General features: G+C 35.1%; 1 protein-coding gene across 1 annotated transcript in view; it reads left to right on the plus strand.

Annotated features, from left to right (window-relative positions):
* Nucleotides 1-25038, plus strand: part of LOC108366251 (nuclear pore complex protein Nup205-like) — a gene marked incomplete at its 5' end in the record, with an annotated part of 62353 nt that extends 37315 nt beyond the window's left edge. The window contains 3 exons of the mRNA XM_017620584.1: nucleotides 1103-1255; nucleotides 22165-22171; nucleotides 25002-25038. Coding sequence (XP_017476073.1) covers nucleotides 1103-1255; nucleotides 22165-22171; nucleotides 25002-25038 — 197 coding nt within the window. The remainder of the gene's footprint in view (nucleotides 1-1102; nucleotides 1256-22164; nucleotides 22172-25001) is intronic.
* Nucleotides 25039-27838: the final 2800 nt, after the last annotated feature.

A 27838-nucleotide genomic window follows, 5' to 3' on the forward strand; every position in this document is an offset into this window, starting at 1 on the left:
CCACCACCTTAAGTGGTATTCTGTACACAAATGATTATTTAAAAGGTTTTGTACAAGTAATTTTTAGCAAAAAAAAAACGACTTAAAAAAATATGAAATATATGAGTAGTCCACTTGCAAACAGCGTTACGTGATTTTATAATAGAAAGCCATAAATTTGAAAAAAAACGACTACGACAACAAGTATCATTTAAATTGAATCTTTTCCATTATTACCTGAAAAATTGGATAAATAAGAGCCTTTTAAAATTGTAACATAACATAACATGACATAAGATAACATGAACAGTCTAAACGACCTAAAGCAGTTTTCTAAGTTCATCAGAAGATGTATAGTTTTGAAAGTTTATAAATAAGTGTGATAGCGACTTTTGGAAGAAGAGTTAACATTTGATGCTATTTTTTTAGAGTATAAAAAAGATTTTGCACTGTGTTGTTAGTGGACAGGAAACTACTATAAATACTGGTACGTAATCCTCCAAAAACTAAAAATCGAAAAAATTTTACATAGCGCACTTTGCAAGTGGACTACTCATATATAGATATATATCTATATATATTTCATGATGCAATGATCGGATCTTAACCAGATTAGTATGAACCTCTGAGACACTACCTTTCCGATACAAAAAGAATTTTCGAAATCGGTTGACGTGGTCCAAAGTTATGCGGTACCATACATACAAAAAATATATATATGTATATTCCGACAAACTGATAACCTCCTCCTTTTTTGGAAGTCGGTTAATAACAAATACAATTTTAATAGAAAAAAATTATTATTTTTTGTTATAAAATCTTCAATGAAGATTTTTCTAGAGAAAATTTTTTTTTCTAGTTTCATTAACCTTTTTATGGTTTTTTGAAGATTTTATCATGACTGGGAACACTGGCAAATAGACAGACAAAAATCTTAACGCCTTGTTTAGGCCGCTTGGCGGCCACTGTGGTATATTCAAATTACATTTAAGTTAAAGCAAAAACACAAAAAGGCTTAGAATAAGCGTGTTCCCAATTTTTTGCTCCAAATATTTTAATTATATAACTCTAGTTCTTCAATAAAATGTTTAGAAAAGCAATTTACCAAATTTATTTATTTAAGGTTTGCTCAGCTGCCCGGTGCCTCTTTTATTAAAAGGAAACATCTTGCGAACCTTATGTGCTTTGGGCAAGTCTAAAGAAACAGCACTAGTCCTTTGGAACATGATCGAAGCGTCTCAGATCATCCCAACCTTGCCTGTAATTGATTCCCAAAGTGAGTATTTAATAAATTTTTAATTAAGCATTAATTATACTAGATTAACAGAATATGTTATAAATGAAATGTAAAAAAAGCAGAGAACGGCATGCTGCCTTTTTTGTTTTAGTATACTCACACTAAAAGCGGTGGTTGAATGTTAACCCTCGCAAGGCGTACAAACAACGCCACCGCAAATGACCGCTCATTTTAACACGCCTCACTCATATACTTCGGCAAAACGATGTCCCGAATAACCGTCTAAAATATGTTCTACCTTTTTTCTACATCTTTTAGGAAAATTTACCAAAAGTTACACAATTTTGTTTAATGTACTTATGTATGTACATTAGGGCGGACCAATTTTTTTTTTGACATCGTCCCTAGCAGATTCGGATTCTACATAAAATTCTAAGAACAAAAATCCTTTAGACCATAGCTCTAAAATTAATTTCGAGCCTGCGCAATTTTAGAAGAAGATGTCTTTAATTAATACTAAGTTAATATGCAGATTAATATTTACTAAAGTGTTACGATTTAGTTTTTTTTTGATAAAAACTTGTGCTTGGAAATTGTTTGATACAAAAAATTAATTTCTGATATTTATTTTACATTTAAAGAACCGCAAGGTGGCGCTACAAAGCAAATCTATACTAATATGTATATACAGTGACGAGCAAAACTGTAACATGGTTTAACACTTTTTATTTCAGGCACCTCTATATTTCCAAGTTCTAACGACTTTCATCCTTTTGTTGTACATATATTCTGGTTGGTACACCCCTACTCACTCCCTCATAACGATTTGAAGGCAATACAACAACAATAAAAAAACCAGCAGAGAAAAACGTAAATTAAGGCAAATGTTACAGTTTTGCACTCACTCACAGTTTTGCATTTTACAGTTATCTTTTACTTAGTTGGAAGCCAGATGACTTTTTTCTGTATTGTAATTTATTGAAGAAGTGATCACCAGTAAATAATATAGTTAATCAGGAACCATAAATGTAAATAATAGATTTACTGCGGAAAGGCGAGATGGCAGGAAAAGTGGAAAAAACTCTGGAGTTTGCCACTTGAATATGTTAAGACTGAGAAAAAATATAGCCTAAAGTGTTCCTAAGCACAAAGGAAGTCTGTCAAAAAATATTACGGTACGATATCTTGTGAACTTAGCAGCAAGTAGCGATGCAGCCACTATTACAGAAGCGCTTAAGGTATTAAACTTTAATGCAAATCAGTAGACAGCGAAGCGAAGAAGCAAGGAATGAAACCGAAACCCAAACCGAAACCGTAACCGTTTAAAACCGTTTCGTTTTTCAAAACCGAAACCGAAACCGTAACCGTTATCTTGACCTGAAAAGGAACGATACCGAAACCATTTCAATCACAGGTTTCAATCGGTTTCCAGAAATTTACAAAAATAATAAATAAAAATTTCTTTGAAATAAATGATTTATTTAACCAAAATCAGCAACATTTTGCTAAAATTCTTGTTAAGTAGTAAATAAGTATGGCAAGGTAACTTTTCGCAAAAATCTGCTGATGACTTTGTTGTTGTGAATCGATAATCGATTAATTATATTTAAGTAGTTTCTTTCCCGTACGCAATGCGAGATCCCGCGTGTGTCCAAAATAGCCCAGAAATCATTGCTGTACTCAACAAAATGGGTAATAGAGAGCGAAAATTCGAGCGTATTCGATCGTAAGTGTATTCTTCTTCCTGCCCGAAACAGCCCGAAATTTTCTCCGAGTAAAGATGGATAAAGTGTCAAAGTGCATATCAGCTGTATTGTGTTTACATGTTGCCTGCATTTACTTGGTGCTTTTAAGGAAAAGTGAATGGCCTGTTGATGTATTTTCAATCTATGTACTTAAAATCAAATTTGTGAAACCAAAATTCAATTTCCAAGTGTTTGCATTTAATACCATGTTCTGACCGACAACCAAAACATTTTTCCTTCATTTTCTTTTCATTTACAACCTTTAACTTTCATTCTTATTTTGCTTTGGCCAGGCAATTAACAATAAATCCGAAATGGCGTATTAAAGATGATAAAATATGACTTCCACTTCGATAAATAATCGAAAAAAACTAGTGAAGACACCGATTGGAATGAGTGGAAAGTGAGTTTTCAAGTAGTTTTCAGCGAAAACTGGTTTTCGTTTAACAGATTTTATATGGACGAAAACACAAGTTTTAGGTCGAAAACCAGTTTTAGCAACGAAAACATGTTTCCGATGTCGGTCAGAACATGGTATAAGTGACAAAAACAAGAACAACGTGAATCAGCTGTTTCTCGACTTGTGGGCACGAAATGTGGGTTTTTGCGTTTCCGTACTTCTGAACTTTGTTCCATTTTTGAAAGAAAATGTTTCTCTTATTCTCTAATTACCAAATCCGGTCCGGATTGTTAGGGAAAGAACCTAGTGTTGATATCATCAGTGAACTGTAATTTTCGATTTTCTTTCCTCAACGTTTAAGACATTGTGATTTAAATAATATCAACAAAATTTCTGTGAAAAACCGAAACCGGAACGAAACCGAAACCAAAACCGAAATAAATTTTGAAGAACGAAACCAAAACCGAAACCGAAACACCTGGCAAAACCGAAACCCAAACCGGAACGTTATTTTGAATCGGTTTCATTCCTTGCGAAGAAGTGCCAAATTGAGCGCAAAGGCATCATAAAAGAAGAAAAAAGCAAATTTGATCAAAATACATGTGCGAGTGTGGCAGCATTTTGCTACATCGCACGAAAACCGGACCTTTCCCTATTGGGATATGTTAGGCCTTTCAGAATGCAATAAAAAATAAATTTTTAAGTTTCAGTTGAAGGTTATTTGGTCTGGCAATACTAAATTAATCGCTTTCAATCAGATGGCCGGGCATGGTATTGGATCAAAAACCCAAATTAAGCCCATGCGCATCATGTAAAGCAAACTGTGAATCACAGTGGTCGGTCAATAATAGTTTGAGGTTGTATTTCAAAAATTTTGTTGGTCCGTTAAAACGAAATATGTGTAAGGAACACTATGTGTTCATATTTCAACAAACTTTGCAAGATGTACTCGAAAAAATGAGTTTCCGCTGAAAAATCACCCAAAACACATTGCACATGTTGGCAAAGACTGGATACAAAAGCAAAAATTTGCTAATTTGAAATGACGTCCACAATCTGCGGCCATGAATCTTAACGAGAATTTGCGAAATCAACTAAAAGCACAGCTTACTAAGTATCCAAGTCCGTCCAATGGAGTATATGGGCTGTGAAAGCAAACTAAGGATATATGGGTGGATATACCTCCAGAATTTTTACAGAGATACAAATAAGGTATGCCAAATCGCACCCAGGAACTAAAAAAGCAAAAGGTTACTGAAAATTGTGTAAATAATTCTTTTTTTTTCGTGAAAATTGTCAAAAAGTTATTAGAAGTATATAAGTGCAAAACTGTAACATGTGCCTTAATTTACATTTTTGTCTGCTGCTTTTATCATTGTTGTTGGATTTACTTCATATCCTTATGAGAGAGGAAGTACAGGTGTACCAATAAGAATATACAACAAAAGTATGAATATCGTTAGAACTTGGAAAGATAGCGGCGACTGAAATAAAAAGTGTTACACCATGTTACAGTTTTGCTCGTCGTTGTATGTACATATTTTGAAGCCGTTTTTTCTGTTCGCAAATCTCGAGAAAGGCTCCACCGATTTTTTTGATTTTGGTGATGATTTTGGACACCTACTGCAGACTTTCCAAGAATGGTTATAGGCTGAAAAATATTTAGATATATAAAGGCGGCNATTTTTACAGAGATACAAATAAGGTATGCCAAATCGCACCCAGGAACTAAAAAAGCAAAAGGTTACTGAAAATTGTGTAAATAATTCTTTTTTTTTCGTGAAAATTGTCAAAAAGTTATTAGAAGTATATAAGTGCAATACTGTAACATGTGCCTTAATTTACATTTTTGTCTGCTGCTTTTATCATTGTTGTTGGATTTACTTCATATCCTTATGAGAGAGGAAGTACAGGTGTACCAATAAGAATATACAACAAAAGTATGAATATCGTTAGAACTTGGAAAGATAGCGGCGACTGAAATAAAAAGTGTTACACCATGTTACAGTTTTGTTTGTGAAGCACATCAAAATTACTATCTTCTGCATACACGATATTTTTCAAANTGCATATCTCTGGAAGTATTCATGGTAGAGTACTGCAACTTGGTATGGGGTTATATGGAGAAAAATTGGAGCTATTGGAAAATAGGGTGTGGCACCTCCCATACAAACAGAATTTTTCATACTACATATGTCTTCATGTTCATGAAGCTGGTACGGACATATATGAAATAAATCGCATACTCATGGAGAAAAATGGGGGTTACCTGTCATGTAAAATTTTCCACTGAATCTGAATACATAGTCAAAATATAATAAACTGCAACAGTTTTTGAGATATAGCTAAATTTCAGTTTTTAGAGATGTGAAAAAGTGCACTCACTTAATTGTGAAGCACATCAAAATTACTATCTTCTGCATACACGATATTTTTCAAGCGGATTAGTAGGTTAGGAGCTAAAAAAGTTACTTTCGGTAAAAATATCAACATGCAAGAACTTGTTAACTTTTGGATTCTTGCACGTCAAAGCATGATTCTTTATTAATACAATAAGGCCGTGCTCATCTAAATTGAATAATAAACATAGAAGTTATGAGCACGTAAGTAGTGATACATACAAAAAGTTTCTATACAAATTTATGGTTTGCATATTATGGAGTACACACCTTTTATAACAATTTTGATCGCTATATCTCAGAAATGGTAAGCCTTAGGAAGAAAAATGTTATAACAGTTTTAGTAGATAATTGTATGATCTACACCTATTTTTATGATAAACCTTACCGTATTGCTGGAAAATGTAAAAAAAAATCAATTTATTTGACCTTTGACCTTGAATAACTTTCTTTTGCAGACGTGGGATCGATGGTGACCTTTGAAATTTCATTCATAATAGTGTTCGCAACATTCGTACCAATTTTCAGCTTTATGCGAATTATTGTAAGCTTACCCCTATTTTTGACGCGCCGTCTTGTGGTTCTTTAAATACCAAATAGATATCAAAACTTAATTCTTCGTATCAAAAATCCCCAAATACAAATTTGTATTAAAAAAATAACGTTCGTAATTTGTTTACTAAATATTAATCTGCATATTAACTTAACATCAATTAAAGATATCTTCTTTTAAAATGGCGCAGGCTCGAAATTAACTTTAGAGATATGGTCTGGACGAATATTTTTCTTAGAATTTTACGTAGAATCCGAATCTGCTAGTTACGATGTCGAAAAAAATCGATCCATACAAATTGGCTGGCCTGCTTTAGACATTGGTGTAGTAGAAAAATGTCGGCTATCTCCAGTTTTATTAAAAATTGGAGAGGACCTACAATATAACTCTGCACTAGTTAGGTAATGGTAGCCAACATCATGGAATTGGTGCATTGATGGAACTATGACGCCCCTAAGGCTACTGTGTACCAATTTGTAAACCGGTGCGAAAATCATTCAATTAATGCAATGTGGTTTTTGTGTTTTTGTTCCTGCATTATTGTGGAAAGATCCAAATAAATAATCCTTAAATGTAGAAAAATATGAGGGGAATTCGCTCTTCTGTGTATTGGTTGTATGTTGTGTAATTGTAAGTGCATGAGCATGCGATTTGTTGTTGCTAGCGGTACATGAAATACACATGCAACAACAACCACACGCTCGAACAGTTACACTTACGCAGGATACAGCAAATACACAGAAGCGCGAATTCAACTTTAGTTGTTTATATAAACATACATATGGTAGTCAAGACGGACTTACTTTTGTCCTTAATAATTTTTAAGATAGCCAATTTATGGCTTTGCTTTGAACGCGCGACATAGTAAGAAAAAAAGAGAATTTGGAAATGTTTATCAAATCGCACATGGGCATGCTGAGCTTTCGTTTTCCATTGAGAAACGGTAATCGTTTTAGCTAAGCCCACTAATGGAATAGTTCTCCATTTGAAAAGCAAAAGAAATTGGCTGTGCAATGGATATCAAATCGACTTATCCAAAAAAAATCTCAGTTACAAATTTTTTGATAAGTGGATAAGTTTTTTTTGATAAGTTAAAAGTGCAACACTAATTAACTTAACTTTTCAATAAAAACGTTTATCCAAAAGTTGTAAAGTGATAAGTGATAACTCGTTGGTGCAATTAGGCACTGGTAAATCGTAAGTGTAAAGCAGGGCCCTATTGCACCAACGAATTATCATTAGCATTTTAGCAAATTATCGAACTTGCGCAAAGTTTAGTGTTTCACCAACGTGATAAGGAAAAGTCACTCAAATGAGTATTGATAAGTAAAATATCACTCATAGATAAGCGTTGCACCAAAATTTAAAATGTNAACGAATTATCATTAGCATTTTAGCAAATTATCGAACTTGCGCAAAGTTTAGTGTTTCACCAACGTGATAAGGAAAAGTCACTCAAATGAGTATTGATAAGTAAAATATCACTCATAGATAAGCGTTGCACCAAAATTTAAAATGTTTAGCGAAAAGATTTTAGCGGATAAGTGATAAGTTATGCAAATTATCAAAATTTATTAGCATTTCGTTGCACCAAAATTTTTTATTTATCACTTGTCATTTTTCATTTTGCTAACTTTAGCATTATTTTGCTAAAAATATTTTTACCTATCATACCAGTGATAAGTTAAATTTATTCAGTCTGAATGAATTAATCAGTGCTTTAACACGTGATTCGATAAAATATTGACACAAAAAATGCTTCGATTCGAAATATTAAATTTATTATAGGAGGACAGTCTGCAAATAATAAAAGGCGTGTCATAAAGAACAAATCAACTACATTTTACATATTGGTGTAGTAGAAAATTTTCAGCTATAAATTTTCTCGTAGCCAAATTAAAAAATTTGTATTAAAAATTGGAGCGAACTATAATAATGGCATGGTCAAATGCATGGGGTCCACAAATTAGCGCTATGTAGAGTAATCCATCGAGTGACAAATGCCGTGATAAACAAATTGATGGATGAAACTATTTGTTGGCCAGAATTTACGCAAAATATTGCCACACAATTTTTCAACATTGCACATACAACAAAATTTTGGAGAAAACTTAAAAAATTAGTCACTTTCGATAGAGAACATTCCAAATAACATTTCCCAGTCCCCCTCGCTTTTCTAACTTGCACAGCGAACGCTCACCGTTGACCGGAAACAGAATATTCTTACGCTGCTTATAAATAAATTTTCGCTCTTTAGAAAGATCGTGACGGTTTTAAGTAAATATGTTGATTACTGCATTATATTCTTAAAAAGTAGTGATGGATCCGCATACAGACGGTAATAATGCATTTAAAAGTAAATTTTTTTAATCATTTCATTTATTAAGCAAAAGTTCAACTTAAATGTAACGAAAACAGCGGTTTTCAACGAGCATTTTTTTGTTAATTTTTGTGAATATTACGGAATTTGTTGTATCCCCGGGAGAGATCGCGTTATTATTCTTTGTTCAATTGAAAGCTTAGAAATTTGGCTAATATAGTGTGAAAAGCCTGCCCGCAGAAAATGGCAGATAAGTGGTATTTCTTAACTTGGAAAATGTATGTATTAAGGAAAAATCTAAAAACGCAACTACTTAGTATATGGTAACACTATAATAATAATAGTTTGGCGCTTACACATATGTTAGTGTTTGGCCGAGCTTCTCCTCCGATTTGTGGTGTGCGCCTTAATGTTGCCACACTTTTACGCCGACTCCGAACGGCGATTGTATTTTTATGAGAAGCTGTTTTTCATGGCAGAAATACACTCGGAGGTTTGCCATTGCCTGCCGAGGGACGACCGCTGTTAAGAAAAAACCTTTTTTCTATATTTTTGCGATGTTGCTTTGACCAGGGTTTGAACCCTGGCATTGTGGAGTGAAAGCGTGCACTGCTTACCACTACACCACAGCGGCCGACACTACTTTAGATCTATTTTAACACTAAAATTAAACTTTTTAGATGAATTTGAGGCCGCTGAACTGGAATATGAATCCATTTAATTTAACAAATAAGTAGTTTTCGATATATTAGCAAAAGTAATGTTTTCTAGGACCTTTCGGTCCTATTGCTAGAAATCTGCGGGAATGTAAGGCGAAGCCAACTATATTATATATTTCGGAATAAACATTTGTTTTCCTTTACAGCGTGGCGACGAATAACTGTTACCCCGGTTTTTTGAGAAATGAAAGGGTCATTTATAGATTTGGCGAAAAAAATATTTTATTGTTAATTTTCCACAGATTTTACTTTAGTTGTATTAACTAGTTATTAAATTTTAATCCCTATTTACATTTGCCAGCAGTTTAAACTTTGAGAGAAAAGTTCATTTGGCACGCTTGCGGAAACATGTGCAGCATTGCCGGCTATCAGTTGCTTTTCGAAGATAGCTGAATGAAGGACAACAAAGTGGAAAGGAATAAAAAAAAACACTCATGAAGTGCTTATTTATAGTAAAATTGTTTGATTTTACATATTTTGAAGGAAACGGTGGATTCTATTGCATTTCCAATTATAGGACGGAGTAAGAGCGCGCTATGGGAATGATTTCATAAAGATATGCGGCGCTGTCGGGCATAGTAACCATGGGCGCGTCTATGTCAGCTTCTGGTTGAATTGTTGAACCACAAGCCAGAACTACTCCTATGCCTGAAGAACTGGTTCTCAATCCAGTTAATGCAATAACAGCTTCTTCCAAGCCAATCACTTTGTTAGGTCCACTTGCACTTGCTTCTGCCTTCGGCCGCGCTTATGGATTATAACCCTTACTAAGTAGAATTCTCCTTTTTGTGTTGCCGGAGAAGAAGGGGCTTCCGCATGTCAAAGGTATACAACACTACTTGTGCACATCACTTCGGCTACGCCATCCACAGTATTTTTGCGCAGAACCCACGTCGAAATTTGGAAAAAAAAGCATAGTGCAAACCGAATTTATTAATAAGATAGTGCTCGGAAATTTGAAACATTTATTTTAAATAAAAGTGTAATCCTTTGATTACACGTGATGTTAAAGTTTTTGGATTCGGATTATGCGTTTGGTCACAACAACCGAAAATCATTGTACAAATAACTAAACCGGACCCAAGTTTCTCGATAAGGGGCAACAAAGATTTTGTTTAACTCGTTTATATAAAGCAGTGGATAAAAATATACGCAAATGCGAAGGGCAAATTTATCTGTTTAAATGAACAGCACTAATCTTTCCTGCAAACACACATCGATTTACATGTTTTATATCGCCTCCGACACAGAATTGTTTTCTTACAAAATTACGCAAAAAAGGTTACTCGTTCGTTTTTAGGCATGGCATTGTTACGAATTTCGAAAGTTCGAAAATACGATTCGGATTGCAGCATACTATTTCTACGATTAGTAGTAAAATCCGAATACGAAAGAGTTGCAGAATAGGGGTGAGTGTATCCAAATTGTTAAAAATTAGTATGTAAAGTAAAATTGTGGAACAAAATAGGATTATTATTAAAGCTTTAGAAAATGGGTGTGGCCCCGCCTACTTATAATGAAATGTTGTATATCAGTATCCGCTTCACTAATCCGTACCAAACTCGGTATGAGCTTTTTTTAGGTTATATCTAACATAACTTCTAAAACTGTTGAAATCGGGCGATAACCACGCCCACTTCCCATATAACGGTAATTTAGAGAAACGCGAAAATGCGATAAATAAATAACTACTGGATCTAGTTCACTCTAAATCGATTCTTGGAATAACCTCTTGGCATCAATTAAAATTATAATAATTTTTTGGATAATGAGCGTGGAGGCGCGTACTTTTGACCACAAATGTTTATCTCGGTAGCCGATTTATCAATTTGTACCAAACTCGGTGCACTTGGTACGGAAAAGCAATGCGTTGAAAATACGAAAACTCCGATATTTCAGTAATTGAGGACGCTAATTTACTCCAAGTTAATACTTACAAAATTCTATTATCAATAAATAAGACAGTTATTATTACAAAAATGTAGTTGNTTCAGTAATTGAGGACGCTAATTTACTCCAAGTTAATACTTACAAAATTCTATTATCAATAAATAAGACTGTTATTATTACAAAAATGTAGTTTTATTACATTGGGTGCGTTCGAGCTACGTAATAATTACCGCAATATTGCAGACTTGTTGCTTTCCTGATGACATGTTGATGATGCTCAACTTAAACGTTTCTAAAATGTTGCAGAAATTGCGCAGTAAAAATTTTTATGTTGCTTTTGATACTGATATCAAAATTTTGTTCGCCCAAATTTTCGCGTAGAACGTGATACTCTTTCATAAAAGAGTAACACTACCGCATTAATTGCACCTCGAATACACCCATTTCTTACCTATACTGTGATACATATTTGAATTACTTAATTCCTTTAATTAAAGTTGGATTTGATTTTTTACACCCTGGAAGGTTCCTTAGAGATAAAGCCTTTTCAAACCCATTTCCATTGATACCCATATTGCAGCAATTCATTTAACTAATTGAACACAAATTTTTAACAGGTGGCAACTCTGTTAATGTTTTAACCTATATTTACTTGATTTTAAACATTTACAATTCTATATGTCATAACACATCTTTTCTAAACATTTCGAGTTGAAATATTCATAAAAATAATTTTGGCCGCATAAATCGGCTAAATACCCCTATGTGCATTGGTGCATTTCCTTAAATCGCAGAGTGCGTTGATGGAACTATGATAAACAAAGACGCCCTGAGTACCAATTTGTTAATCGGTTCGGAAATCATTCAATTAATGCAATGTGGTTTTTGTGTTTTTGTTACTCAATTATTTTGGAAAGATCCAAATAAATAATCCTAAAATGTAGAAAAATATAGTTATTTATATAAACATACATATGTGTTCGACCAAAATAGCTTAGTCGTAATCAATAGTAAGTTTAAGTACGAACACTTGCAGAATCTAATTCGTACTGTACTTTAGTACAAATATCCCCTTAGTTAAGTTTATTTAGTTAATAAGCAACATTGTCATAGAATTAAGGAAGTACGAAAAGAAGGAATTGAAGTCCTCAACAAATATAGAACATTCGATTGGAAACCACAGCCAGCCTCGCTTCTTCTTTTGCGCTCCTCGTAGCCTTTTAGCTTTTTCGCTTAAAGTCTTCGTCGGTATTTTGCATCAGCAGCAAAAACCCTTGCTGCCCAACCATTTTGGCGCCCAACGTGGGGCTTATAAAGTCAATTCGTTTTTTCATTTTTCATTGCGATTGGCTGTGGTTATTTATCTAAATTGGATAAATTTTGATGGCTGTGGGACATATACATTTTAACGTTGAATTGGAAGGCTCATCTGGCAGCAGGAAGATCCGGGATTCGCATTGGGAGAACGGACGGACAGCGGAGTTATAGCACACACAGACACACTAAAGGATTGGTAAACGGGGAGTTTCGGTAACAAAGACCGTAAGGGTAACGTACAAACTAATTTGAGTTGTTGTGCTGTGAAATATAAAGTCAACAATAAAAGTAAAGGAAAGTCAAAAAGTTTGAAAGCGCAAAAAATAAAAATAAAAATTATAAAAAGCGTATTTAAGTGTCATTCAGAGAACCGTAAATATTCCGGTAATCGGCTAGAAACCATTGTTAAAAATCCGCTTGGTGAAAATATACATACATACATATATACATATATGTATATATATATATATATATATCAGAGTGGTTCACAAAAACACTCTTTTTGGAAATTCATAAATGCTACATCAGAATATTGTAATTTGTGATAAAAAAAAGTGACACGTATTTTTTTATTTTGAAAAAAAGTTTTCTTAGAGGTCGGGCTGGTCGGTTTTTATAAAAACGCTGATGTTCTCAATTTTTTTTTATTTTCTTGACATGTTAAAATGCAGCTACAAATGTAGTTCTTACATATAATTACTCTGGCTTTTCAAAATTAAAAATGGCGGCTAACAGTTTCAAACAAATCCAATAATTTTTTTAAAGTTGGTCTCCATTTTGGATACCCCATTTTGAATTTTGAAAATCTGACACAAGATTCGTAATCAGCAACCCCAGAAACCCCCTCGTAACAAGTTCCAACCCATGACAATGCGTAAATCGCTCAGTATCAACGTTTTAATTTTACTAGTCTCTTTTCGAGAGCATATTTTCGGGCACTAGGCCCATTCTAACTGCCCAAGACAGGTATGTAATTAAGGGAAAGTTCCCCAATAATACCAGAGTAATTATATGTAAAAACCAAATTTATAACTGCATTTTAACATGTCAAGAAAATAAAAAAATTGAGAACGTCAGCGTTTTTATTAAAAACCGACCAGCGCTACCTCTTAGAAAACTTTTTTAAAATAAAAAAAAACACGTTTCTCTTTTTTTTATCACAAATAACAAGGTAGCGTTTAGGAATTTGAAAAAAAAAATTTTTTTTAACCACTCTAATATATCTACTATATATTTGTGAAAGTATGTATGTATGTACGTATGTATGTGCCAAGTTGCAGTCTAAACGGACGGACAGAAACAAAATTTTGACAGAGTATTGCCATGACACCTAGGCGTATAATAGGGTGAAAAAAATTGTGATCCGATAAGGGGGCGTGGCACCTCCCATAGGCGTGAAAAATTTAATCAGCCATAACTTCCAGACCATAAGTCACATGAACTTGAAATTTGGTATGCAGACATACAAATGGTAGGTGCTTATAGGAAGGTATATATACACGAGTTTGCAAAAGGGGGCGTGGTACATCCCATAGGCGTGGAATTTTTTATCAGCTATAACTTCGGAACCATAAGTCCCACGAACTTGAAATTTGGTATGCAGACATATCAATGGTAGGTGCTTATACGAATGTATATCTAAACGTGTTTGTAAAAGGGGGCGTGGCACATCCCATAGGCGCGGAATTTTTTATCAGCCATAACTTCGGAACCAAAAGTTTCACGAACTTGAAATTTGGTATGCAGATATATCAATGGTAGGTGCTTATAGGAGGGAATGTATAAACGAGTTTGTAAAAGGGGGTGTGGCACATCCCATAAGCGTGGAATTTTGTATCAACTATAACTTCGGAACCATAAGTCACACGAACTTGAAATTTGGTATGCAGACATATCAATGGTAGGTGCTTATACGAATGTATATATAAACGTGTTTTTAAAAGGGGACGTGGCACCTCCCATAGGCTCGGAATTTTTTGGTAGCGTTTAGGAATTTAAAAAAAAAATTTTTTTGAACCACTCTAATATATCTACTATATGTTTGTGAAAGTATGTATGTACATATGCACGTATGTATGTGCCAAGTTGCAGTCTAAACGGACGGACAGAAACAAAATTTTGACAGAGTATTGCCATGACACCTAGGCCTATAATAGGGTGAAAAAAATTGTGATCCGATAAGGGGGCGTGGCACCTCCCATAGGCGTGAAAAATTTAATCAGCCATAACTTCCAGACCATAAGTCACATGAACTTGAAATTTGGTATGCAGACATACAAATGGTAGGTGCTTATAGGAAGGTATATATATACGAGTTTGCAAAAGGGGGCGTGGTACATCCCACAGGCGTGGAATTTTTTATCAGCTATAACTTCGGAACCATAAGTCACACGAACTTGAAATTTGCTATGTAGACATATCAATGGTAGGTTATTATACCAGGGTATATATATACGAGTTTGTTAAAGGGGGCGGGGTACATCCCTTAGGCGTGGAATTTTTATCAGCCATAAGTCACACGAACTTGAAATTTGGTATGCAGACATATCAATGGTAGGTGCTTATATGAGGGTATATATAAAGGAGTTTACAAAAGGGGGCGTGTAATACCCCATAGGCGCGGAATTTTTTAGAGGCTATAACTTCGAAACCATTAATCTCACGAACTTGAAATTTGGTATGCAGACATATCAATGGTAGGTGCTTATACGAATGTATATATAAACGTGTTTTTAAAAGGGGACGTGGCACCTCCCATAGGCTCGGAATTTTTTGGTAGCGTTTAGGAATTTAAAAAAAAAATTTTTTTGAACCACTCTAATATATCTACTATATGTTTGTGAAAGTATGTATGTACATATGCACGTATGTATGTGCCAAGTTGCAGTCTAAACGGACGGACAGAAACAAAATTTTGACAGAGTATTGCCATGACACCTAGGCCTATAATAGGGTGAAAAAAATTGTGATCCGATAAGGGGGCGTGGCACCTCCCATAGGCGTGAAAAATTTAATCAGCCATAACTTCCAGACCATAAGTCACATGAACTTGAAATTTGGTATGCAGACATACAAATGGTAGGTGCTTATAGGAAGGTATATATATACGAGTTTGCAAAAGGGGGCGTGGTACATCCCACAGGCGTGGAATTTTTTATCAGCTATAACTTCGGAACCATAAGTCTCACGAACTTGAAATTTGGTATGCAGACATATCAATAGTAGGTGCTTTTAGGAGGGAATGTATAAACGAGTTTGTAAAAGGGGGCATGGCACACCCCATAGGCGTGGAATTTTTTATCAGCTATAACTTCGGAACCATAAGTCTCACGAACTTGAAATTTGGTATGCAGACATATCAATAGTAGGTGCTTTTAGGAGGGAATGTATAAACGAGTTTGTAAAAGGGGGCATGGCACACCCCATAGGCGTGGAATTTTTTATCAGCTATAACTTCGGAACCATAAGTCTCACGAACTTGAAATTTGGTATGCAGACATATCAATAGTAGGTGCTTTTAGGAGGGAATGTATAAACGAGTTTGTAAAAGGGGGCATGGCACACCCCATAGGCGTGGAATTTTTTATCAGCTATAACTTCGGAACCATAAGTCTCACGAACTTGAAATTTGGTATGCAGACATATCAATAGTAGGTGCTTTTAGGAGGGAATGTATAAACGAGTTTGTAAAAGGGGGCATGGCACACCCCATAGGCGTGGAATTTTTTATCAGCTATAACTTCGGAACCATAAGTCTCACGAACTTGAAATTTGGTATGCAGACATATCAATAGTAGGTGCTTTTAGGAGGGAATGTATAAACGAGTTTGTAAAAGGGGGCATGGCACACCCCATAGGCGTGGAATTTTTTATCAGCTATAACTTCGGAACCATAAGTCTCACGAACTTGAAATTTGGTATGCAGACATATCAATAGTAGGTGCTTTTAGGAGGGAATGTATAAACGAGTTTGTAAAAGGGGGCATGGCACACCCCATAGGCGTGGAATTTTTTATCAGCTATAACTTCGGAACCATAAGTCTCACGAACTTGAAATTTGGTATGCAGACATATCCATGGTAGGTGCTTATAGGAGGGTATACCTAAAGGAGTTTGTAAAAGGGGGCGTGGCACATCCCATAGGCGTGGAATTCTTTATCAGCTATAACTTCGGAACCATAAGTCACACGAACTTGAAATTTGGTATGCAGACATATCCATGGTAGGTGCTTATAGGAGGGTATACCTAAAGGAGTTTGTAAAAGGGGGCGTGGCACATCCCATAGGCGTGGAATTCTTTATCAGCTATAACTTCGGAACCATAAGTCACACGAACTTGAAATTTGGTATGCAGACATATCCATGGTAGGTGCTTATAGGAGGGTATACCTAAAGGAGTTTGTAAAAGGGGGCGTGGCACATCCCATAGGCGTGGAATTCTTTATCAGCTATAACTTCGGAACCATAAGTCACACGAACTCGAAATTTGGTACGCAGACCTTTCGATGGTAGGTGCCTTTAGGAGGGTATGTATAAACGAGTTTGTAAGAGGTGGCTTTGCATATCCCATAGGCGTGGAATATTTTATCAGCTATAAGTTCGGAACCATAAGTCACACGAACTTGAAATCTGGTATGCAGACATATCAATGGTAGGGGCTTATACGAGGGGATATATAAGCGAGTTTGTAAAAAGGGGCGTGGCACATCCATAGGCGTGGAATATTTTATCAGCTATAACTTCGGAACCATAAGTCACACGAACTTGAAATCTGGTATGCAGACATATCAATGGTAGGTGCTTATACGAGGGTATATATAAGCGAGTTTGTAAAAAGGGACGTGGCACATCCATAGGCGTGGAATTTTTTATCAGCCATAACTTCGGTACCATAAGTCCCACGAACTTGAAATTTGGTATGCAGACATATCAATGGTAGGTGCTTATACGAGGGTATATATAAGCGAGTTTGTAAAAAGGGACGTGGCACATCCATAGGCGTGGAATTTTTTATCAGCCATAACTTCGGTACCATAAGTCCCACGAACTTGAAATTTGGTATGCAGACATATCAATGGTAGGTGCTTATACGAGGGTATATCGATGGCTGAGTGGAAGATCGACCTATCTTGGCAGCCAGTTCGAAAACGCCCTATATCAGAAAATTTTTCAACATCGTTCTCNATTTATAAAGGAGTTTGTAAAAGGGGGCGTGGCACACCCCATAGGCGCGGTATTTTTATCAGCTATATCTTCGGAACCATAAGTCTCACGAGCTTGAAATTTGGTATGCAGACATATCAATGGTAGGTGCTTATAGGAGGGAATGTATAAAGGAGTTTGTAAAAGGGGGCGTGGCACACCCCATAGGCGCGGAATTTTTATGAGCTATATCTTCGGAACCATAAGTCTCACGAACTTGAACATCCATAGGCGTGGTTTTTTTTATCAGCTATAACTTCGGAACCATAGGTCACACGAATTTGAAATTTGGTATGCAGACATACCAATGGTAGGTGCTTATAGGAGGGTATATGTAAATGAGTTTGTAGAAGGGGGCGTGGCACATCCCATAACCGTGGAATTTTTTATCAGCTATATCTTCGGAACCATAAGTCCCACGAACTTGAAATTTGGTATGCAGACATACCTATGGTAGGTGCTTATAGGAGGGTATTTATAAAGGAGTTTGTAAAAGGGGGCGTGGCACACCCCATAGGCGCGGAAATTTTATCAGCTATATCTTCGGAACCATAAGTCTCACGAGCTTGAAATTTGGTATGCAGACATATCAATGGTAGGTGCTTATACGAGGGTGTATATAAACAAGTTTGTAAAAGGGGGCGTAGCATATCCCATAGGCGTGGAATTTTTTATCAGCTATAACTTCGGAACCATAAGTCCCACGAACTTGAAATTTGGTATGCAGACATATCAATGGTAGGTGCTTATACGAGGGTGTATATAAACAAGTTTGTAAAAGGGGGCGTAGCATATCCCATAGGCGTGGAATTTTTTATCAGCTATAACTTCGGAACCATAAGTCCCACGAACTTGAAATTTGGTATGCAGACATATCAATGGTAGGTGCTTATACGAGGGTGTATATAAACAAGTTTGTAAAAGGGGGCGTAGCATATCCCATAGGCGTGGAATTTTTTATCAGCTATAACTTCGGAACCATAAGTCCCACGAACTTGAAATTTGGTATGCAGACATATCAATGGTAGGTGCTTATACGAGGGTGTATATAAACAAGTTTGTAAAAGGGGGCGTAGCATATCCCATAGGCGTGGAATTTTTTATCAGCTATAACTTCGGAACCATAAGTCACACGAACTCGAAATCTGGTATGCAGACATATCAATGGTAGGTGCTTATACGAGGGTGTATATAAACAAGTTTGTAAAAGGGGGCGTAGCATATCCCATAGGCGTGGAATTTTTTATCAGCTATAACTTCGGAACCATAAGTCACACGAACTCGAAATCTGGTATGCAGACATATCAATGGTAGGTGCTTATATGAGGGCATATATAAATGAGGTTAAGAAAGGGTGTGTGGCACATCCCATAGGCGTGGAATCTTTTATCAGCCATAACTTCGGAACCATAAGTCACACGAACTTTAAACTTGGTATGCAGACATATCAATGGTAGGTGCTTATACGAGGGTATATATAAGCGAGTTTGTAAAAAGGGACGTGGCACATCCATAGGCGTGGAATTTTTTATCAGCCATAACTTCGGTACCATAAGTCCCACGAACTTGAAATTTGGTATGCAGACATATCAATGGGAGATGCTTATACGAGGGTATATCGATGGCTGAGTGGAAGATCGACCTATCTTGGCAGCCAGTTCGAAAACGCCCTATATCAGAAAATTTTTCAACATCGTTCTCTCTCAGAAAACTTTTTAAGAACGCCCTACTTCAGAATTTGATTGAAAAACACCCTACCTCAGAATTTGGTTGAATAACGCCCTATCTCAGCTGTCGATTCAAAAACGCCCTATCTCAGCTTATTTTCAATGTATTTCCGTTTGAGATAGGGCATTTTTGAACCGAATTCTGAGATAGGGCGTTCTTCAACAAAATTCTGAGATAGAATGTTTTTCAATAAAATTCTGAAATAGGTTTTTTTCAATAAAATTCTGAAGTAGGGCGTTCTTGAAAAGTTCTCTGAGATAGGTCGTTTTCGTACCGGCTGCCGAGATAGGTCGATCTTCCACTCAGCCATCGATATATAAATGAGTTTCTAAAGGGGACTTGGCACATCCAATAGGCGTGGAATATTTTATCAGCTATAACTTCGTAACCATAAGTCCCATGAACTTGAGATTTGGTATGCTGGTATAGCCATGGTAGGTGCTTATAAAAAGATAAATATAAATGAGTTTGTAAAATATGGCGTGGCAAATCTCATAAGCGTGGAAATTTTTATCATCTATAACTTCAAAACCATAAGTCACATGGAATTTAAATTTGGTATGCAGACATATCTATGGTAGGTGCTTATAGTAAGGTGTAAATGAATGAGTTTATAAAAGGGGGCGTGGCACATCCCGTAGGCGTGAAATTTTTATTCAGCCATAAATTGGGAACCATAAGTCACATGAACTTGAAATTTGGTATTCAGACATAGGTATCTATGGGAGGTGTTTAGAGTAAAGTATATATAATAATATAATAGATTGGCGCATACACATATGTTAGTGGTTGGCCGAGCTTCTTCTCCGATTTGTGGCGTGCGCCTTGATGTTGTCACACAAAGCGTTGGGACCTACAGTTTTACGCCGACTCCGAACGGCGATTGAATTTGTATGAGAAGCTGTTTTTCATGGCAGAAATACACTCGGAGGTTTGCCATTGCCTGCCGAGGAAAGTATATATAAATGAGTTTGTAAAAGGGGGATATACATATATGTATTCATCTATTAGATAACTTGGATATTTAAAACTGTGTGTGTTTTTTTTTTTAACCTTACCGTCTTTAGATTATTTTGAAATTAAATCGTTTTTTAGTACCGCGATGCTGTTAAACGAAAAAGGTTCATTCTTAATGAATAAAACTCCTTCCGAATTAAGCATTCTACCAGAAAAGTGCAGCTATACATAAAACGGCTAATCGAATAGGCAGCTAAACGGAATGTACCGTAGTAGAATAGTTTTAATTTAAAAATTTGAATCTTACCTTAATCCACCTAATATTAATAATGGAACAAGATTTGTAGTACCAGTGATGATCAATATATATTAGTTAAAGCACGATAAAGCTAAAAGTATAGCTCATAGGTATGCCTTAATGTAAACAAAGAAAATAGTTTGTCTCCTTTAATTTATGCTGAACTGAATATTTGTATTACTGTTTTATATTTTGGTTTGTTTACCCCGAACGATGCCGGGTGCTCTGCTAGTATATATTTTTTCCAAATTGTACATATATATGGGCCAATCCATACAAAATTTACACTAAAAATTTTTTTCCGCTCAACTTATTTTTCTTTTAATTATTTGGGTAAAAATATGATACACGTATTTTTTTATTTTAATTTGACACATACCGTTTACGAGATATATCATTTTGAACTTTAAGCATGCCAAAAAAGGGCTTTTTAATATATGCTTCCGCGCAAACAAGCATTTTAATAAAAAACAAACTCAATCATCGTACCATTTATGACTTTTTCTTGGCTTTCATATGAGGATTACGAGAAGTCGATACAATTATTTTTTAATACAAAAAATTAGCTATTAAAAAAATAATAAATTAAGTTTTTTTTTCAAATTTAGTAATGATTTTTTTTATTGAAAACTGTTCTTCAAATACTTAAGTAGGACCTGTAAAAATTTCAGAATGGGTAGTTCAAAATTACGCTTGTAATCAAATTTTAAACAACTGCGAAAGCGCTAAAAAACGCGCGCTCTCTTGGCGTGCAACATTTTTCTATGTACCGACTCGTAAGTATAACAGGCTGCATGCTCGCAGCTGAATTTCTTCGGCAATACATAAAAGACAAGTTCTGAATGTAGTTTTTTTATTAGGGTTCTAATTACGCCCTTCTACAATAATGAATATGAATATATACTTTTTATTTGCTTTACTATTACTTTATCATCAATAGGATGAAGAACAATTTCCGATTGTACTGCTAACAGATTTGAAAACTTGTCTTTATGTTATTATAGTTTGAGAGCCATATCAAATTAATATTATTGTACGGTAGATAACACACGTAGATAACACAGGCCGACATTTTTCAGACCCTGGGATGAGCTTACACTTTTCCAAAGGTTTTTGATGCGTTGAATCTGAATCCAGAATCAGTTTTGCTCGATTGGCTCCGGTTTTCCAGATATTTGAGCCTAAAAGTGCGAAAACCCCGACTTTTTGCTATATTCGTCATGTATTTTCATCAAGAATAGCTCGTTTTTTTAGAAAATTAGTAAATCATTTGAAAGTAAAATATTTCCCATTGATAATTCTGTTTAACTCAACGAGATATCTTGTTTTAAACCTGAGATATTGTCCATTGAAGTTTATGAGTTTTGCGACGTTACTTCTTTGCACAAATGCTTGAAAGATACAACACGAAAAGAAACAGATTTGTGGTATACGCTTAGGCGTCTTTATTTACATAATGAATGTATGTGTATATTATTATGTATATTATATATCATGTATATCATATCTATATATATAAAAATGAAATGTTTTTCGTATGACCGCGATGTCTGACCAAACGGCTGAACCGATTTCAATTCTGTAAAAAGCACATTTTTGGACCTTCTGTGTGGAATGTTTTTTGATTTAAAAAAATTTGAAATTTTTTGTTGTTACCGAAAAATGAAGAAAGCTGAGACGTCACCATTTCACAATTACATAGAGTTTTCCGTAAATTTAATGTCAGTAAACTACTAAACGGCTGGCCCGATTTCGTTCATATTTGGAACATATGTCAGCACCTTGAAGGCAAATATTTCGACTAAAAATTAATCGCTAGGTGGCGCTGGGGCCGGGATATTCATAAAAATTACATTTACTTGCCGATTTAGCTCATATTTAGAAATGTTAGCCAATTGAAAATAAATTTTGGGACTAAATTTGTACACGATAGGTGCACTGGGGTAGGAATATTTCTAACGTTCTTATACAGTGGGAGAATGATGGATATCTACACATATACATATGTACGTTACAATAAAATGTTGAAATCCCTTTTTTGAGGGAACTAATATATCTCTTAAACCAACTACGCGGGAGAACTGAAATTTGGCACGGATGCATAAATTGTAAAAACCTTACGCCAACGTCCTGAAATTTGAAACAGCTACATATGTTATCAATACCGAACATATGGCGAAAATTGGCGGGTATAGAAAAAGGGGGCGTGACACCTCTCATATAAACTGAACTTCTCATATTGCTTATGTCTGGAACCGCTTATGCTAAAGTTCTNGTTATGCATACTTGGCATTGCTTGAGAGTTGTCACATAAGGAATCTATTAAATGAGCTTCGCGTGTAAGCTGTTACCCAACGCACAGCATTACATACGTAAAAGTCTGTTGGTTTTTGATTTCTACGTAAAAATGGTATAGCAGTGCATGCAATGCCAAGTATGCATAACAGAGCCTTTACTTGCTGTCTTCATTAGGTACAGCCATCGCAGGAGATTTGTCAGTTTCATCGCAAGCGAAATGCTCATCGCAGAGAAATTTTGGTACTTGGGCATGCCATCGCAGAAGATTTCATTTTAAAAAGTGCTTACGACACATAACTAAAATTACTGTATTCGCAAAAATAGCTTTTTCCACGTTGTTTTGAGCATATATATAACAGAAAAACAGAACTTCATAAAAATTTAAAGTTATAAAAGCTCTGAAGCTAACTATTTAACAGTTCATCCTTGCGATGAGTGGTCTACACAGGCCAATCATCGCGTACGATCTATTGCAAAAGATGAACAATCGCTAAATGGGGACAGCAAGTTACGTCTGAAAGTGGCAGTTATTGCAATGGCTGCACCTATATATGTACATTAGGCTGGGTCGATTTTGTATGGGGGAAAATAAAATACATTTGACCGTATTGTAATAGTAATATTATGATGTCTTATGTCTAAGCCAATTGTTATTGGCCACGAAAGATTAATTTAAAACGTATCTTTAGCCCGCGCAATTGAATCAAAATGTATGAATTTTGAAAATGAAACTTTGGCTTGTAATATCTATGGAATGCGTAAATTGTTATAAACAGGACGATATATCAAATTAAGGGCTATTAAATTTAGTACCTCACGTTCATTTATCATTTTTCAATAAGTCTCCAAGTTTTTAAGATATTAAGATAAAACTTACAAAAACTATAATTTTCCCTTATGAATTTTCAATTCTTCATTACTTCAGCAACCAAGTGAAAAATACAAAAAAGTGAGACGCGATTTATTTCAAACGTTTTAATGTTTTCGTATGTTTATATAATATTAAAAGGACCATGGGCTTGGTCACGCCGATTTGGTCAGTTTTCAAGATCGTGGTGAATGAAATCAAACATGTATTGTCAAAGTTTATGAATCGTTTGATAAGTTAATAGTAGTTTCAAGCATATAAGTATTTACAAACATTAACATAATACAATTAGGGTGAGAAACGCACACTTTAAGTCCATTTATGTTGTCTTGAAAATTGGTGCGGAATGGTTTCATTAGTCACCGAAGAAGCACATTTTTCGCGGTTTCTAAATTTGCCGTTATATGAAGGTAGGGGAGGGGCAATAAGTGTTTAGATATACAAAAATATTTTAGTTAACTCCATTATGTGAGAAAGTGACTGTAGATAAATGCAATAGTCTTTAACATATCCGGGGAAATCCTTTTGAGGACTCTCCAATTGGACGATATTGCTTTGCATTCAGCTTGAACGAAAAAAGTCACTCCCTGGCACACTTTTCTGCAATCCGGTTCTTTCATTTAAAGGTTATTTATACAATTGAAGAGTAATTTTTTTAGAAAAAAAAAGCTTAAGTTTTTCTATATAACTTTGGTAAATGTTACTCGATCGGTACGTAATAATTACCAAATTGAAGGCGAGACTTACTGTTACTGATTTATGATAAGAATATGATGAAAATCGTTCAGATTATAAACAAATTATTTTAAAATAAAAAAAAATTTAAAAAAAAAATTTTAATTTTCCTACATTTACAATTTTTCTATGGTATGCATAAACATATGTAAACTAATTAGTGTTTCTAGAAGTTGTGCCTATTCAGTGTTTCCATACTCATTTGCATAAACAAAATTTTTCCACGATGATGGAAAATAATGGCTTTTCTATTAGAGTTACCGAAATTGTTCCTAAATTTGCAAAAATTCGCAAACTATAGCTAATATTACAACAAGATTAGAATATTTGGAACCAGCGACCTAAATGAACGCCAGCAATATTAAAGCTGTTCTTTACATCGTTCGACTATAGACCAGTGCAATTATCAAGAGAACAATTAAAATTTTATTGAAAACAGATACCTTTGAGATTAAGCATAAGCTAAAGGGCTGCGAGAAATGATATTTGACTTTATCTTCTGCGTTAACGGATTCATTATCTAAAAATATGCACCAAACCTTTTTGCTGAACCCAGAATTTTTAACAAGAATTGGTCTTATTCGACTAGTGTGCTGTGGGTCACTTGGCGGTCGATGCGCGGGCTCTTACAATTAAAATAAAAGACTAATATTTTGCAGGCTTGTTGTTCACTTCATGATACAATATATTTTCACTATTACCAAGGGATTTGAGAAAAATTAGATTTTCGACCCGCCCTAATGTACATATACATATACTACGTTTAAACGTAAGCTATTTGCAAATACCTAACTCACTGTTTATTCGATGGTGAAAAATTCTTTTTTAATATTGCCTGAATATAAAAAGGCAATAATATGACCATCGAAAAGGAAAATAAAGCTAAAAATGGCAACTTCTTGATTATAAAAAGGCAATAAGATGACCATCGAAAAAGAAAATTAACCTAAGAATGGCAGCGTCTTTAGCTTATTTGCAAATAGTACCCCTAATCAATACTTATTTGCGTGATTTAGTTATTTGCAAATAAAAAATTAACTCAGCGTTTATACGGCAAAGTTTACCATTTTGCAAATTGTTATTTGCAAATAATGCTTGCGTATAAACGTAGTAATAGATAGGCAAGCATCATTCGACTGGGAACCTTTTTCTCCTAGATTTTAAAATTGCATTGAGCGATTATTACTTTCTCTTTAATTTTTGGGAAAATGTAAAATTTTTTTGTGAAAATTTTGAATTTTTTTTTAAATTTTCCACAAAGTATGCAATTTTAATTTGTAAGAGTTTCGTTATAGGCTGTCCTATCTACATACATATGTAGTTACATATGTCCATAAAATGGTAGCTGTTTTTGTCGTTCGGACTGAACCCAAAAATCACTGGATAGAGTTCAGTCAAACGGTCGGTGGTTATACCGTTCACATATGGTCCTATTATGAACTAACTACTAGAAAACTTCGCTTGGTGGCACTGGAGTTGAGTCATTTATAAGGGTCATATTTATTGACTGATTTCGTTCAAATTCGCAATGGGAGCCTCCTGTATGATGACTTTGTTTGCAAGAAATGGATCTGCTGGGTGGCGCTTGAGGCGAGATATTTAGAAAATCCTTATTTTTAATACAACCTGCTTGGAATTTATAATACGGAATAATTTCATGATAAGCAATAGTTTTTCAGAAAAGATACCCAAGGATGGCGCTGCAGCCTTAGTATATAGAATCCCCATGGGTTTGGCCTTCTTTGGCCCTATGTTTATTTTATATGAATTTACTTTTCAGATGGCCAAATGAAATTGTGTAAGCGCACCTTTACCTCACGCCCTCATACACCCTTAATGCGATCTTGCATTTACCTCTGATTAACGAAATTGCTCGGTGCGGCCGTTATTGCAGCAGTAAGACTCAAAGAAACCAGTTCATAAATATTAAGACGAATTTTAAAAGTGGCGAATTGACAAAGAAAGATTCGACCACATCCGTCGGTTGGTATATCAATGACTTCATTTGAACGATATTCAAGAGATCACACTACTCATTTAGCCAATGTACGGGAAAACTTTTCATCCTGTGGGGCAGCGAGGATTCTTGACCCTCTTATAACAGAAAACGCTCATCAGTTCTCTTAGGCTTCCTTATAAGGACTTTTATTAGCTTCCGCATCGGACCAATGTGGTAGTTGCAAGACCAAAGGAGATTATACACGCTTGGTAGAGATTTCACAGCTGGAAATAAGACCATCGCCAAAGCTCATGACATCGAAAGGGATTAGTATTCCATGTCATCAAAGCGCTACTATTTTTGGCCTATGCATGAGAGGGATTCTGCTCTTTAGTCGTAAAATTTTGTTTTTACTTTACATACAGTTTTTTCTTCTAAACGCTATTTTTGCATTGGCCCACGCAAAAGTTCTTATTAGGTGCCGCGAAGCAAGCGAGCACTGGTTAGTATCATATATATATGTATGTACATGTATATTATATGTATATCAAATGAAATTCATAGAGAATTTCTCATGCATTAATTTCTTCGTTAAATTCTTAAACGAAACAAGTTTTCTCTATGCACGCGCAATCGGGTTTTTCGTATGTTTAGGCCCAAATATCTCGAAAACCTAAGCCAATCGAGCAAAACTGATTTTGGATTCAGATTCAGCGCAACGAAAACCTTTAGAAAAGTATAAGTTGTAGGCCTGTGTAATTTCTTTGCTGCGCTGCTAATATACATATGTACATACATACATACGTATATAGCCAGCTACATATTTAGTGCTACTGTACTCCACTTTCATACCCTGTAGGGAAACCGCGGACTAGTGAATCAAATTTCTAGTTCCGTACTAGGTCTTTATCGCCAAAAACGAACTAGTCCGATAGGAACTAGATGCACACCAGTCCAAAATCGGCGAAAAGTGGTACTTTTAAAAAAATAATTTTTTTCAGTTTTTTTCATTTGAAATCTATATCTAAAGTGACGAATTTAGAAATAGTTCGGAACTATAGAAAAAGAATGCAGAACGAACTAGATCTTATTTGTCGAATTTAGAACCAGTTCGGAACTATCGAAAAAAGGATGCAGCGGGGGGTTTGTTTACTTTACATAGATATGTGTTCGGGGGCTTTTTCGTTCAAATACGCTTATATTCTGTGCTTCGCAGATGCTTTTTCATAGCTTGGTAATACAAAACTAAAATTT

Source organism: Rhagoletis zephyria, unplaced genomic scaffold (genome assembly GCF_001687245.7).
Source record: "Rhagoletis zephyria isolate East Lansing unplaced genomic scaffold, Rhagoletis_zephyria_1.1 Rzeph_scaffold_02201, whole genome shotgun sequence".
NCBI classification, from domain to species: domain Eukaryota; kingdom Metazoa; phylum Arthropoda; class Insecta; order Diptera; family Tephritidae; genus Rhagoletis; species Rhagoletis zephyria.